Below are 15,331 nucleotides of genomic sequence, written 5' to 3' on the forward strand. Positions count from 1 at the left end.
ATGAAGAAACATGAGAGCTTCGCCAGAATCAAACCAAGGGACCTTTGCTATGCCGCCGTCATCGGTTTCCTCGTAGTTCCTGCGATACTAATCACTCTCCTCAAGTCCAATTCGCAGGCCATTCGTAAGTTCATTAACTTCCTTAACCTTTCCAGTTCCTAGAAGTACAGCCATGGTGTTAATGATCACTTGCTTGTTCTTGGATTAAGACAGCAACGAACAAGGTGTTAATTATAACTGGCTTGTTATAAACTGCAGTGCAATTGCAGCTTTCTTTCAATACGTACGTGCCTTTCTCAACAATGGAGAATTCCAACAGTCACAAACAACAAGGTTAGTCAATCAAGCATCTTTATGTTTGATCTTTTGATCTTCTATATCTTTGAACGACGCAGAAACTCCATGATTTAAATCAATAACTTTAGCTCAAATTAAACTGCAAGAGAACTATTTGACATGTTCTGAAGTTTAGAGTATAAACTAAAACCATTATTCGGAAAAAAAAAATAAAGTAGAGGTGAAGAAGGTGACAGTGATATATCGAAAATCTTCAGCAAGACAATAAATAGAAATTAAAATGCAAATTTCTCGTAATATGCGAGATCGTCATCATTCCAGCTAAGAGTTTATTTTGAAGGCTAAGGACCAGCAACCAAGTGAATGAGAAATACAATGGAATGTCAACGTTGCAAATAGTTTATATATATGCGGACCTCTTCATTCGCAGACTAAAAACTACAAAGAAACATATCAATGGCGGCTAAGCAAATAGTTTGGATTCTTTTGGTGGTTGGTTAGAGCATGGAAGGATATACACACAATGGAAATGTTAAATGGTTGTATAAATAGTAGGTATACCCATTTTAATAAGTCTTAAACAGAGGTTAGTAAATTGCATTTAAATGTGTCCATAGATACTTACCCTAATGATCTTTGTATTTCAATAGAAAAGAGAACTGAAAATGGAACTCCGCAGCCAAAAAGTCCTAATCAACTAAGATTTTTTAACAGGAGATAAAAAAGAATTAATATTCCTTTTCTACTAACTCTATTACGATTTAAAATTATACATTAATGACAGGATCTCCTCAACTTAGTCCACGTATAATTCTACATTAAGATTTAAAAATGGTACATCATATATAGTCATTTTTAAAGCAACCAAAGTGGTAGCAAATATTGCGGGCTACTTATCCGACTAAGACGTATGAACTACACAGAAAAAGAAAAGAATGGCACATTTATTTGTCATTGCTTGGCGTGATCGACTTAGGAACGCAACCTTATTCTTTCTGGCCTTTATTTGATGCCCAAGTGGGCATTCTGCAGATAGATACTGTGTGGGTCCTATTCCAAATTCTGGGAATAGTTTGCATTTTAGCATCCTATCTTTCATCATATTTATAGTTTGCATGATGCATTTTCAATATTTGCAAAATAAAACCATGTTATTTACTAGATAGTTGCACGAGACATCCTAAATTAGATTAAGACTAATATCGTTTGAGCAAATGAAATAAAAGTAGAATATTTCATCTAGTTCAAACTATTCGCCTACTAAAATACCTAGAATTCCTTTCTTTTTTTCTCCTAGCTTATGATAATATTCCTCCTTTCGCCAAAATCTCAAAGATTAAATAAAAAAGGGAAGAATATTGACTCCCTCAATACTCTCTTTTTCTTCCATCCTCTTCTTCAACCATTTGCAACTTAGGTGCATTTTATTTTTCAATTGGTAATATCAGGCTCTAGTATGTACCATTATGTGTACTTTATTATAACGAAGTATATATCAACTATAGAAAATATATATTCTCAGTTTACAAAAATCTAATCTTACTAATTAGCACAACAATTATAATTAAATTATAAAAGCACCCATCATATCCATTGTTTAATTGTAAACGATGTAAACGTTAGAAGATAGAATGTTAAATGTTAGTGTCTCTAAATTCTAGGGATAAGGTTTGCCTTCATGCACCTAAGAACTCCCATTTTATGGACGTGAAAAATGAATTTTCAATATTATTTATCATCTAAATAGATATAAATGGTCACTTTCTGGTCTTCCAATTATTAAAGAATTTATTTTCTGGCTGATATAGTGGCATGTTGTGATATTTTCAAAGTGGTCATTAATTGTAATAGCATCTAATATAATCTAAACTCATCAAAATGTATCAATTACTTGACTATCAATGAATTAAAACAAATAATAGGTTAATTGAAATATCAATAGGTCATTAAGGAATTAAATTGCTCCGTCCTAGCTCGGTTGATTTTTTAGAAAAATTTACATATGATACCTTGTCTTTTAAGACAAAACTATAATTTATACTGTATTTATAAATCGAGCTCTACAATTTAGTAAATATATATAAAAATATACTCGTTGTTAAATCTATTAGTTAAACTTAACTAAATATCTAGGTTAAGTTAACTATACTAAGAAGATTAGGAAAATATCTTAAGCCAAGTTATACTTAGCCAATCTATACAAACCCAATCCAGCTTAACTAAACCTAACGTATACTAAGAATATTTTAATTCAAATATAACTCATGATGTTTTTTTACATATATTTACTAAATCATAAGACTCAATCACTAAATCATAAGTTGAATCCGAAGGATTATAGCTCCTTACATGATATATATCTATGAAGAAAAGTGAAGGAAGTGTTATAACACACATGCAAATTAATGTCACAGAAACTAACTCTGTTCAACGATTCATTATGCTGCAGATGACCAGACAAATTTACCTCTTGTTATCAAGGAAGGACAAAATGAGACAGTTGAAGGTTTGCGTACATGTTCTTACTTGCACCATCTGTACCAATTTGATATGAAGACTACGAAGTTACCTTAGCGAGTGATTTGCAGGTAAAAATTCAACCACTGGGCTGCTTCCTCTTGAAGAACAGAACAACTCAAATGCAGGTACTTTTGCACTTTCCAGCAGTAGTAATACATATTATTACAGAGCTGTCGAGTAATGTTTCAAGGACCAAATTGTTATTCAAACTTCCATCATAAACAAACCTGTGTTAACTATAAAGCAATCCTGTGTTGATGCATAGTAGAAGAGGAAGAGATCAGTTTGTCCATCACATTCACAAAAGAAACAATGTTGAAATGAAGTTATATATGTATATGATTAACATACATTTACTGCGTATTAATAACTGTTCTATCAAGTTATATATGCACTGAGAAAAGAAGTTCTATGAAGCGATACAAAGTAGAAAATTTGACTGGAAGAGTTAAGTCATATTGCAGGAGAAGAAGTTCCAAAGGAAGGAAAGGAGAACAGCAATATGACAGAAACAGGTTGGTGCAATCTCTTGGTTAAAGAGGAACACCCTTGATGTTATCTATACAGTCTATCTATAAATTTTCAACTGGCATATCAATATCCAAATTCATCTGTTCATGAATTCCAGCTTTGTTGTTGTCAACATCACCCCCTGATACAAATGGAAAGTCAGAAGAAAACTCATCACTGGGGCTCTATTTCAAGGAAAAGCTAAAAGAGAACAAATCATTAGTAGGTATGTGCATATTTCCGCGGACATTTATGTCAATACTATCTATCATGCAAGAAAAATAGAACAGAATAACTTATAAAAAAAAAATTATGCAGATGCTGAAATAAGGCAATTCTCACCTGTTACAGATGAGAGACATGAGCAGCATCCCACAGTTTCAGGTACTTTCAGCTAATGATTCATATCAGAAATGAAGATCAAGAGAATACATAGAGCGAAAGAAAATATACTCTTAGCCAATCTTATTGATTGCTAGGCTTGTTAAATGTGAAATAAAATAAAAAGATGCAGAGTTTAAAAGCTAATATGTTAGAGATAGTTAGCAGAAGATGCAAATATTTAAGTAAAAAAATGTTTACAATGACACCCACACAGCAATTGAGGATATAAAAGGAATAATCTTAGGCTATTACATTTATATAGATGACCAACCAGAGACCAAAAATTTGGTTTTCAGAACAAGCTTATGGTATTCTTTTCATCATTGCAGACGTTCCTATTCAAAAGAGCAAAGTGATCTGTGATTTTACTCAGATAAGATCAGACACTTGCTCCATGGAAGGTGATGCCAGGGTTCTAGGCAGTTCATCAACCATTATAGAAGTTTCACCAATTCAGCTTCAGTCTGAAAACACTACATGGAAAATTAGGCCATATACACGGAAATGGGAAAAAACCACCATGGAATCCATCAAGGAACTCACGCTGAAATCATTGTTCGACAACGGACAAATTCCTAGTTGCAATGTGAAACATGACATTCCCGCTGTCGTCTTTTCCACAGGCGGATTTCTTGGTAACTTCTTCCATGATTTCACCGACGCGGTGATCCCCCTCTTCATCACCTCCCGCCAATACAATGGAAAGGTTCAGTTTCTAGTGACTGACTTTAACTGGCAGTGGATCAACAAGTACCAACAGATTCTACGACACCTTTCAGATTATCAACTCATCAACTTAGATGCTGAAAATATAGTGCATTGTTTCCCCCACATCCATGTGGGTCTGAAGAGCCATAAAGTATTGGGTATTGATCCTTCTAAGTCTCCAAATGGGTACTCCATCAATGATTTCAGAAACTTCTTAAGGACGATCTTCTCGTTGAAAAGAAGTTACACGAAGAGTATCAACAAGCAATCAAGGAGAAAGCCAAGGCTACTGATAGTACTAAGGAAAGGATCAAGGTCACTGACAAATGAGAAGGAAGTGATAGAAATGGCTAAAAAAGTTGGGTACAAAGTGATAACTGCTGGACCAGAAGAAACAAAGGACCTGTCAAGGTTTGCACAGGTGGTTAACTCTTGCGATGTGATGATGGGAGTACATGGGGCTGGATTAACTAACATGCTCTTCCTTCCAACCAATGCAACTTTAATCCAGATAATCCCTTGGGGCAAGCTGGAAGAGGGATGCAGGTATATTTTCGGTGAACCAGCCCCAGATATGGGGATAAGGTACGTGGACTATGAGATTAAAGAGGAAGAGAGCACTTTGATAGAAAAGTATCCACGAGATCATGCTGTTTTTACGGACCCACTCTTAATTAAGGAGCAGGGTTTACTGCGGTCAATATACGTAATCGAACAGAAAGTAAAGCTTGATGTTGGTAGATTCAGAAGTGTTCTGGAAAAAGTTTTTCAGTCCATCAAACAGTAGAACAAAGATATAGTTTGATTCATTTGTATCCCACTCGATTCTTGATGAGTGAAGTAATTAGTCAACTACAGAACAAAAGCATTATATCTGAACAATATTCTTTATAATATGTGAATAAACAAGCTTTTCTTTAGTACACTACCTACCTTTTTGCCAATCAGCATGAGAGAAAAATGGACCCTTGATCCAATTAAGGGTATAAAAGGAAATTTCCAAAATTTACTCCTAAAACCGGTTCGACTGGTGATTTATTCCGACATTTTCTCCACAATCGCTTACCCCTCAATTTCAAACCCTCTTAGTAGTTTTGTATACCTTAAATAACTCTTCATCTCTATCTACAACCCCTAAAGATAATTTATTTACAATTATATCTTCACTTATATGCATATAATCCCCAAACATAGTAACTACTACATAGTTATCTCTTCGTTTCGGTCCACCGATACGAACCGGTTTAATTTGATTCGAATATGTTTCTGAATAGAAATTTATACGAAAGTTTAAAAAGAGTTGTCGGTAGATCTACTCATTGGATCGATGTAAAATTTTCAAAGGTTGTAGCCCTGGAAAAGATCTTTCTAATGAATCTAATTTCTCACAGATCAGGTGGCTAGATTAGAAGATATCTTTAGAAAAGGAATGAAGGTTGAAGAGTCAGCTCTGATACCAATGTTAAAGACTAAATTTAGACCGATCCGGATGTAAGAAAATTATGAAAATATAGATTGTGGTAGCTTCATGAGATAGAGTTCTAATGGCTCTGGTTTCACCTAAATCGGATGTCTAGATGAAAATATATAACTAAAAGAGTATAGCAAAGTCCATATGGGGCAAAACGATAAATATGTGATGTTGTAGTGGTTGTTAGAGGGTGGTGGACGATCATATAGTAGGGTAGAGTGACTATTGGAGGTGACTCCATGGATTAGAAAAGCGGAAGATAGATTATTAGATGATAGAGATAACAAGGCATTAGGAGAGACCGCGACTAGAGGAAAGGCTGGTATAAGTTGTTCAACAATAAGAGATAGTATAACTATTAGTGCTAGTGATAATCCTGATGATACACTTTGTTAGGTTTTTATTTGTTGGCAATTGTGTACAAAATATTGTAAGTGTATTTTTTACATGTATATGAGCTTTACACAAGTCTAGAATATCTCTGGTCTGAAGAATTGCAAGGTTATTGGAGAAAAGCTGTTGAGTTCACACCGCGTTCACAAACGCGTTCGAACGCGGTGCGTTCACAAACGAGTTCGAACGCGAAATCTACGTTCACACAAACAGAGAGCCGCGTTCACAAACGCATTCGAACGTAGGCACTGCGTTCACACAGACAGAGAGCCGCGTTCACAAACGCGTTCGAACGCAACCTGAAGAATTCAAGCTGTCGCGTTCGAACGCACTCGAGCCCGTTCGAACGCACCAACAAAGTTTAAAAATATTGGACTTTCATGAGTACGGATAAGATTCAGATTTGGCTCTATCTTGAAGATCATGAGTACAGATAAGACTCGGAGTTGGCTCTATCTTGAAGTTCATGAGTACGGATAAAACTCGGATTTGTCTCTATCTTGAAGATCATATATAAGGATAGTGTTGCCCTAACCTAGGGCAGTTGAAGAAATATTATTGAAGGAGACTTCTTGAGGCTACATCGATTCTTCAACTAACAATGTTCCACTCATCTACAAGAATTTAATCTTTCGTCTTAAGGGTGATCTAGACGAAAGATCAATCTCGAGGGCTACTGAGATTGGACTTCAATCACAAGAAGCAGTGAATCGTGGGTTCTAGCGATCAAGACTAAGAGAAACAAAATCGTTTGGATCGACGGGGTGTTTTGTGAGTCAGTCTTGTAACTGCTACTATTATAGTGATTGGTTTTGATCCGAGTTTAGATCCGTGGTTTTTTCCCGTTTTGGGTTTTTCCACGTTAAAATCTTGGCGTTCATCTCTACTTTTGTTTTTAATATTTCTTCCGACTTTTACTTAAGCGAACGAGAAATATCATTGCCTAGAGGTTAGATACATACGTGTGTCTAGGGATTTATTTTTTTCACACTTAATGGTGAAATTGTCCCTTCTCAAGAAGGCATAGAAATTAAAAATAGAAAACTGAGGATGTATATACATATCAGCGACGTCGTTATTAGAATGTTTCTTCTTATGATTATGATTTATCAGGTATTTATTGTTTGAAACTATCACATGATCCATATGCTGGTTACTATCCTCCTTAGTATCTTCAGTATATTCTTTAGTATCCTCAAGTACAAGATTCACATATCGATTATTATCTATCTTAGAGACAATAAGATCCATTTAATATGAATGATATGATGCAATTACTCTTTAGAACACCAGACTTTAGACATCATTATTTACAAATTTATGGTGATTATGATGAAGATGACCATAAGGATTTACAAAAGTCAGCTCGGTATTCATTAAAGTTTTGATTTTTAAGTAAGTTAGTACTTTTGTTTAATTTTCAGGGTTCATATGTATATAATAATAATTTTTTTTATCATGTTCTCTAAATTTTTAAAAAAATTCTGTCTTTTTAAATAATATTTAGAATTTTTGTAATTAAAAGAAATTTGATCCGATCGGACGACCGATCCGACCAATACATATCATTTCTCCGAAAAGCCAATCCCGATCCTGATCACGATTTTTTCAACCTTGAGTCCAAAGTAAGTTCAAATGGACTGATTCAAACACTCAAATCCAACCGAACTCATTTTCTAGATAGCTCCTTTCAAAGGCCATTTGAACCTTCAAAATGATTTTAACAAAGTGCATCCATTTGAAAAGCTTCTAAAGCTTGGAGGTTCAAGTTGTATTCAAACAATGCTCTAAAAATTTCACAGTGATTTTAGACTTTTCTAGTTCTACTATAAAAGGGAAAGACTTCTACATGGACGAAAAGATCTCTTCCACATCTAAAGCAACCTTAGGAAACAAAGAGAGAAGAGAGGAGATCACTTTGGTTTGAAATAATCTTCATCATTGGAAGCTACATCCAAAAGATCATAGAGTTTCTACAATCACCTATCTACATCAGCCCTTGAGATTATAATGAGGCGTGAGAGATTTTACTCTGTGGATTCTTTCGGAGTTGAACAATCTGTTGCATGAGTAGTCTATCATGGGGGTCTAAAAAGCAAGAAAGACTCCAACCGTTAGTCATGAGTGTTGACCGGTAGGAATAGTTATGTAAGTGCATCTTGTATCTAACTTGATAGTGCATTACATTTAATCACGGTAAAAGATTCATAGTTTCTTATCCTTAGTTAATAGAAATTTTTCTGCATAAAATATTATGTGTATATGAACTAAACAACTGAATATTGAATATAGTGTGGTTCTAAGTTTGCTGCATATGTTCACATCAATTGGTAAAAAATATATTATATGTAATATTTGGTTTCCTAAATGCTACTCAAAGACACTACAAAGATGCTACCAAAACAATTAAATCCCAAGAATGTTGGGGGGAAAATAATTGAAAATGAAAACTATACAAAATGTAACGCAATTAATAGTCAAAAGTATCTATGCAGTGAAGATGATGACCGAGTAGCCAATGCAGAAGCAGAGGAGTAGACTTATCTTGGCCGATCCCCAAGGAGATCTGACGCAATCTTCGTAACAACCTTTGCCCAAAGAAAGAGGAGGAGGAAGGGCTCGCTATTCTCATCGCAACAGCTCCTCACTGCCCCATCTCCTCCTCTCTTCAGGTGGATTTCTCTCAACCATGGTATGAGAGTACGCTTTACGAGCAAATGTAATAATAATATCAGTTGTCAAGAAAAAGAAAAAGAACATAGCCTTAGCACAAAAATGTTCATTGGTAATTCATCAGTAAGACAACATATTCCTCCTCTTTTCTTTTCTTCCTCTTTGAGAAAACATAAGTAATTTAAATATTTATAAATTATTTTATATATTATAATAAAATATATTTATTTTTTAATACCATCTAAATTAACCCAGGGTGTTAAATGAGAATTTTAGAGAAAAATGAGGTGTTTAGTTATAAAATCCTCAAAAACGGAGTGTGAGTAACAAAATAAATAAAATATTAGATACGATTTATAAAATTCTAATAAATTTTAAAAGCTAATCACGATATTGAAAAAGTTTCTTATTTCCTAAAATTTTAAATGAAGATATCATTCAATTAAGTTGGTTTCGTTATAAAGTAATCGTCCGTTTAAAATAAATATTTCATAAAACATATTGATTCATCAAAGTTTATTCCATGTTATGACAATAGTGCATGTTATGAGAACCGGTGTTTGGGAGTTCTCTTAACCCTAGTTGACTACTCCCTCGCTTTTTATTTCTCATATTTTCTCTTCCATTAAACTCTAATAATATAGGTTTAGAGAGAGGGGACATTCTTTTCATATAATTATATTTTAGAAATTTTTCTTCCTTTTTTTCTTTTATCTCCTCTCTTGCTTAGTAGAAGATTTTTGGTAAAGCTAATATAAAAGAAAATATGAAATGATATCAAAAGATCATCTTCTCTTAACGAAGAAGTCCGACAAGGTTGATGTAGACTCTTTTCAAGTGGATGAAAAAACTAATAAGCTCTTTAGCTAGGAGGCTTAAAAGGCCATAGGAAGCCATCATACAAAACAATAACTACTATTACTAGATCCTTCTCTTAAGTTCTAGTATCACTAAGGGTTGAGAATTAATCACACGAAGCAGTACATTGTGTGTTTGAGTGAGTTAGACCTTACTGATATAGTCATGAGTATTAACAAGCCATCTGTAACTCCATCTTATAACTATGTTTGATTTTAATGATTGATTTGATCTTACATAAGATCCATAATTTTATATCCTAAGTGTTTAAGGATTTTTCTATGTAAAAATTAGATCAACTAATAAATAACTCTCAATCCACTAGGAGAACGAAGCTAAAACTCGAGAGACGAAGAGTTTTATGAGATCCAGAGAAATCAACTATCATGTGGGGTAGCTTCCAATTCAAAGGGATTCAAAATTACATTGAACATTGAGACAGAAGGTCTCAAGTTGAAAAGAATCAAATTTCTCGGTAAGTGTTCCAATTAAATCGTAGGCCACTCAAATCAGCTAGGTCCAACTATAAAAGATCCAAATCTAAATTGGCTAAATCCACATCGACTAAAAGACTGCAAAAAGTCTAAATTATCCAAGGCATCATTTAAGTCTAAATTGGTAAGTATCAAATTGGCTGATCACAAATCCTAAATTTTGAGAGTCTAAAATTGCTGGCACTTTAAGCTAACACCCAAACAGACCTTTTCAAATGCCCCCAAAACTTATTTGAATGTTTGTTAATGGTCTCTTAGGAAAACATATTTGTGGTAGCTCATCGTATGCAAGTTATTGGAGAATAGTGGTTTCTATATTTTATATTCTAGTACTCCCTCTCACCTATGGACCAAGACATTTTGAGAATAGTGGTTTCTATATTTTAGCTCATCGTATGCAAGTTATTGGAGAATAGTGGTTTCTTTCAAGTTTAGAGATTTGTTGGCTTACAAGCGTTCAGCTCGTAAGCTAATAGTTTCTTTAGGGAGCTTTTGTGCCTATCCGATTGCAAGCCCACGTAGCATTTTATTTATGCCTATAAGCTCACATACCATTTTCTTTATGCCTATAAGTCCGAGTCAAGCTTAACCTTTGTTTGATTAGAACTTGATATTCATTCCCTGATCATAAATAACCCACTATGATTCTATTCCTGTAAATAAGAGTGATCATGGATTATTTATGATTAGGGAATGAATATCAAGTTAAGTTAATTTATTATCTTACATTTATTATTTAATTATAGCCGTCTATTTTTCTAGGAGTAAATTTAGCCTAGAAACTATAACTCTACCTTCAAGCCTTAGCCACTATTTTTCTCCACAAGCCACGCAATCTTCGTAACAACCTCTCCACGAGCTACGCCTTAAACTAAATAATCTAAAGTGAGCGCATGTGTGCTGCTTTACTCTTTTCTCCTGTTTCCTCTGTTCTTCTATCTTTTCTCTATTCTTCTCTTTTCTCTTTTATTTTCTCCCTCACCCCACAGTCGTCATTCTTTCCTTCTTTTTCCCTTCACACTGGAGTGCTACCGAAGCCTATTGACTACATGGTTTATATAGTTGATGAGTCTTCTACTCTCTTTCAATTTAATTTAAGTTTAAATATGTTATTAGCCCCTTCTTCCTTTTCCTTCCTCCTTTCGATCCCGCTGAAAAATTAGCTGGCTGACGGCCTCATGCCTCCCCCACGTCGACCTTGCTAGTATCGTGTAGTCATCCTCTTATCATTGGTACCCTCAATACGATTGAGGCTACACATGCTAGCCTCTCATCACTAACTTGTGAACCTTTTTTTGGCTAGTTCCATTAATGTCTCCCTTTTTCGACCGGTTGAAAGTTCCATGTTTGCATGGTGAAGCTTTTGGTATCGCTCTTCAGTGCCCTTATGGCTTGGTTGTGATTTTTGGCAACCTTCCGGACTAACATGGAGGGGTTTTTTCATCACAAGAGCCACCCATGCACACCCCTCTCGAGCTCCTCATTCTTCTAGCATAGTTTTCTCATCGGCCTCTTTATTGCCTCATAGATCTGCTCCCCTTATTATCGTTGAGCTTCTTCTTATCAAGATGATCATGCTTCATCTCTAGTCAACGTCTCGTGTGCCTCTTTCCAAGGTTGGAGATAGAAGCTAGCAGGTGTGTGGCACGATTGTCAACTGTGGTGATCGCCAACAGCTACCTCCCTTTTTCTCCTCGATTGGTCTTTTGTCGAGGGTGAGGTAGGAGGTGGGATAAGGTGAGATTGAGTTGCGCTGCTCAGCCTAGCTTAGACTTGGGTTGGGTTGCACCCAACCCAAGTCGTTGGTAGGTTAAGTTATGGTCCAACCTAGGTTGGTGATGGATTGGGTTGCAGTTCAGCCCATGTTAGTTTTGGGTTAGACTGTGACCTAGCCCAAATGGCTTTCTTGGCTTTGTTGGGTTAGGGCTTTAGGCCTAAGTTTGGGAGGTTTTTGTGGTATTAGGGATAGCTATAATACTGCCCATTGCTTTAGGCCTTAGGCTAACCCAAATAGATTAATTATTTTTTAATATGTTTTATTTGCTTTAATATTTTATTAATTGATCATGTCAAACTTAAGCCTTAATATTAATCATATTTAGAGACTAGCTTTATTAATTATATTGTTATTATTATAATTTTTTGATATTATTATAAATTAATATCAATAAATTAGACGGTGGCTTAAAAGTGCCCATACTAATTGCTCATAACAAAGAATTAGCTCTAATTAGAGTTTAACGTGGTTGATTGTAATATTGGTTAAATCAATTCTAACAATTAAGTCAGTCGTCTAGGTGTATATGTATTAATTAGTCCTATCGGAGAATTAATATAGATTAGTATAAGGAAATAGTATTATACATGTTTTCTTATTTAATGAAGTAAGTTAATTAAATGTGCCTTTTTTGTTTTACTTTAAATCGATAATAATTAGTGTAATGATAATTGGAAGTAAATTTTTTTTAATGACTTTTAATAATTATATATAATAGCACATAATACATTATAATCATGTGTGTTTCCATTATATTATTTATGATGTATAATATTATGCCACTGGCACATATGCACTATTATGAAGGGAGTAATTTTTACGTCTCAATAGTACCCCACTCCTCCCTAAACTAGGGTTAGGATGGAGGATATATATTATTATTATATAGTAGCGTGCATGCTCGAAGTCCTAGCTTATTGATCTCAGATAATTAGGTAGTCATTTAATCAGTCGATGGGCAATTTATCGATCAATAAGAGTCAAACCCTTTAGAAAGTTTAAGTTGGAGAGCAAATGATAGGATACTGTAAACTTCGCGGTACCTAATGACGTAAGGTGAGAGCGTCCTTGAGTGATGACTTTTAATTTTCGTATAGTAGTGCGATGATGTGGAACCGATGGCTCAAAGGATAATGTCGATGTGCGATGTTGACTCATGTGATAGGCTTATGATTAAGATTCTTAGTCTATAGTGGTAGACTATCAATCATACTTTTTGCTAGGTGATGGGTAGGTGTTCTTATTGTTATGGTCTACCCTCTCTTGTGGGTGTTTGTGTAGTGTGAGTGTTGATGTAGCCTATGGTGTGGCTTTGCGTGAGCTTAAGTTAAAGATTTGATAGTCGGAAATGATACATATCATATTGTAAAGTGTTGACATAGCCTATAAGCGAAGCTTTAGGCAAACTTGAGTCTGATGACATGATAATTCGGATTGATGCACGTATTATAGATTGCTAATACATGTGCACGTTAAATATGAACATGATGAGCATATGGTATTGATATATTGATTGTGATCAGGACGGACATATTCATATTTACCACATAATTATATTTTTGTTTATATTATTTTTAGACCATAGAAGTTGATACCTGTTGGTCTTAATGGTCACCACCTTTTGCGGGCTTATAGGCATAAAGAAAATGGTATGTGAGCTTATAGGCATAAATAAAATGCTACGCGGGCTTGCAATTGCACGAGCACAAAAGCTCCCTAAAAAAACTGTTAGCTTACAAGATGAATGCTTGTAAGCCAACAAATCTCTAAACTTGAAGGAAAATTGAAAACTAAACAATAATATTTTAATAGATGTGGGTTTATAAACCTTTAGACCGCCTATAATACAAATTTAAGGCTCGTAAGCCTACAATCATTTTGATTTTCATCAAATAAAGAGAAAGAAACTATCATTTAAATAAATTGAATAATAATATTCTTATACTAACATTCTTCAAAGTTAGAGTCAAAAGGGCATTTGGGTATGTTTTTCTACATATCTTTATATTCAGACTCAAAGTTTGCCTAGAGCTTCTCTTATAGACATTAATGAGACTAGCCAAAAAAATGTTCACAAGTTGGTAATGAGAGGCTACCATGTGTAGCCTTAATCGCATTGAGGGTACCAATGACAAGAGGATGACTGCACGATGCTACCAAGGCCGACGTGGGGAGGTATGAGGTCGTCGGCCAACCAATTTTTCAGTGGGATCGAAAGGAGGAAGGAAAAGGAAGAAGGGGTTAACAACATAATTAAACTTAAATTAAATTAAAAGAGAGTAGAAGACTCATCAACTATATAAACCATATAGTCAACAGGCTTCGACGGCACTCCAGCGTGAATGGAAAAAGAAGGAAAGAATGGCGGCTGTAGGGTGAGGGAGAAAATAAAAGAGCAAAGAAAAGAGAGAAGAATAGACGAAATGAAATAAAAGAGTAAAGCAGCACACGTGCGCTCACTTTAGATTATTTTGTTTAACGAGATGTTACACATGATGGAGGTCGGTTATATGAGTGCGTGGCTCATGAAGAAAAATAGTAGCTAAGGTTCGAAAGTAGAGTTATAATTTCTAGGCTAAATTTACTCCTAGGAAAATAGACGGTTATAATTTAAATAGTAAATATAAGATAATAAATTAACTTAAATTGATATTCATTCCATAATCATAAATAACCCATGATCACTCTTATTTATGAGAGTAAAATCATAGTGGGTCATGTCTAATGCTAAATCTAAGCAGTTCTAATCAAGCAAAGATTAAGCTTGACTCGGACTCAACATTATTTAGCTCAATTATCAAGATTGTCATTAAATTGCCTAATATTAAATATAAGCACTCTTAATTAAGCACGGGCTAAGTTTGACTCGTACTCGGACTAATTTCACTCAGCTATATATCAAGCTAGATCTTGGACATTTAGATAATGGGAAAGGTATAATTCTCTATCTGCTGACATAAAATCAACAAAGGAAATAAATCCAAAAATGAGATTTGAGTCATTATAAAGCACATCCTCTGTATATCTTTCAGGTCTTCAATGATCAAAATGTTGAATCAATCATTTGGTGAGTCTCTGCGCTTGTATCTTTTCAGTATATAGGTGGGCTGTTAACATCTGTATGACTTGCAATATTTTGGTTCTATTATTGTAGCAAATATCAATCCTTCCAGCTCTCCAAATCTATTTCCATTTTGTCTTTTGTAAATAATATTTCTTCTCAACATCATTTAGCAGTATAAAATA

The 15,331-nt window shown here is 34.6% G+C and overlaps 1 protein-coding gene across 1 annotated transcript; it reads left to right on the forward strand.

Annotated features, from left to right (window-relative positions):
- On the forward strand, positions 1 to 5,341 carry LOC140764505 (beta-1,2-xylosyltransferase XYXT1-like). The gene is made up of 8 exons (XM_073103102.1): positions 1 to 124; positions 259 to 333; positions 2,747 to 2,803; positions 2,886 to 2,942; positions 3,282 to 3,332; positions 3,446 to 3,553; positions 3,646 to 3,711; positions 4,041 to 5,341. Exons 1-8 carry the CDS (start codon positions 1 to 3, stop codon positions 5,204 to 5,206), a joined length of 1,704 nt encoding a protein of 567 aa, XP_072959203.1. The 3' UTR covers positions 5,207 to 5,341.
- The last annotated feature ends 9,990 nt before the right edge of the window (positions 5,342 to 15,331 follow it).

Source organism: Typha angustifolia, chromosome 8, assembly GCF_048772165.1.
Source record: "Typha angustifolia cultivar Huaian chromosome 8, ASM4877216v1, whole genome shotgun sequence".
Classification (NCBI taxonomy): Eukaryota; Viridiplantae; Streptophyta; class Magnoliopsida; order Poales; family Typhaceae; genus Typha; species Typha angustifolia.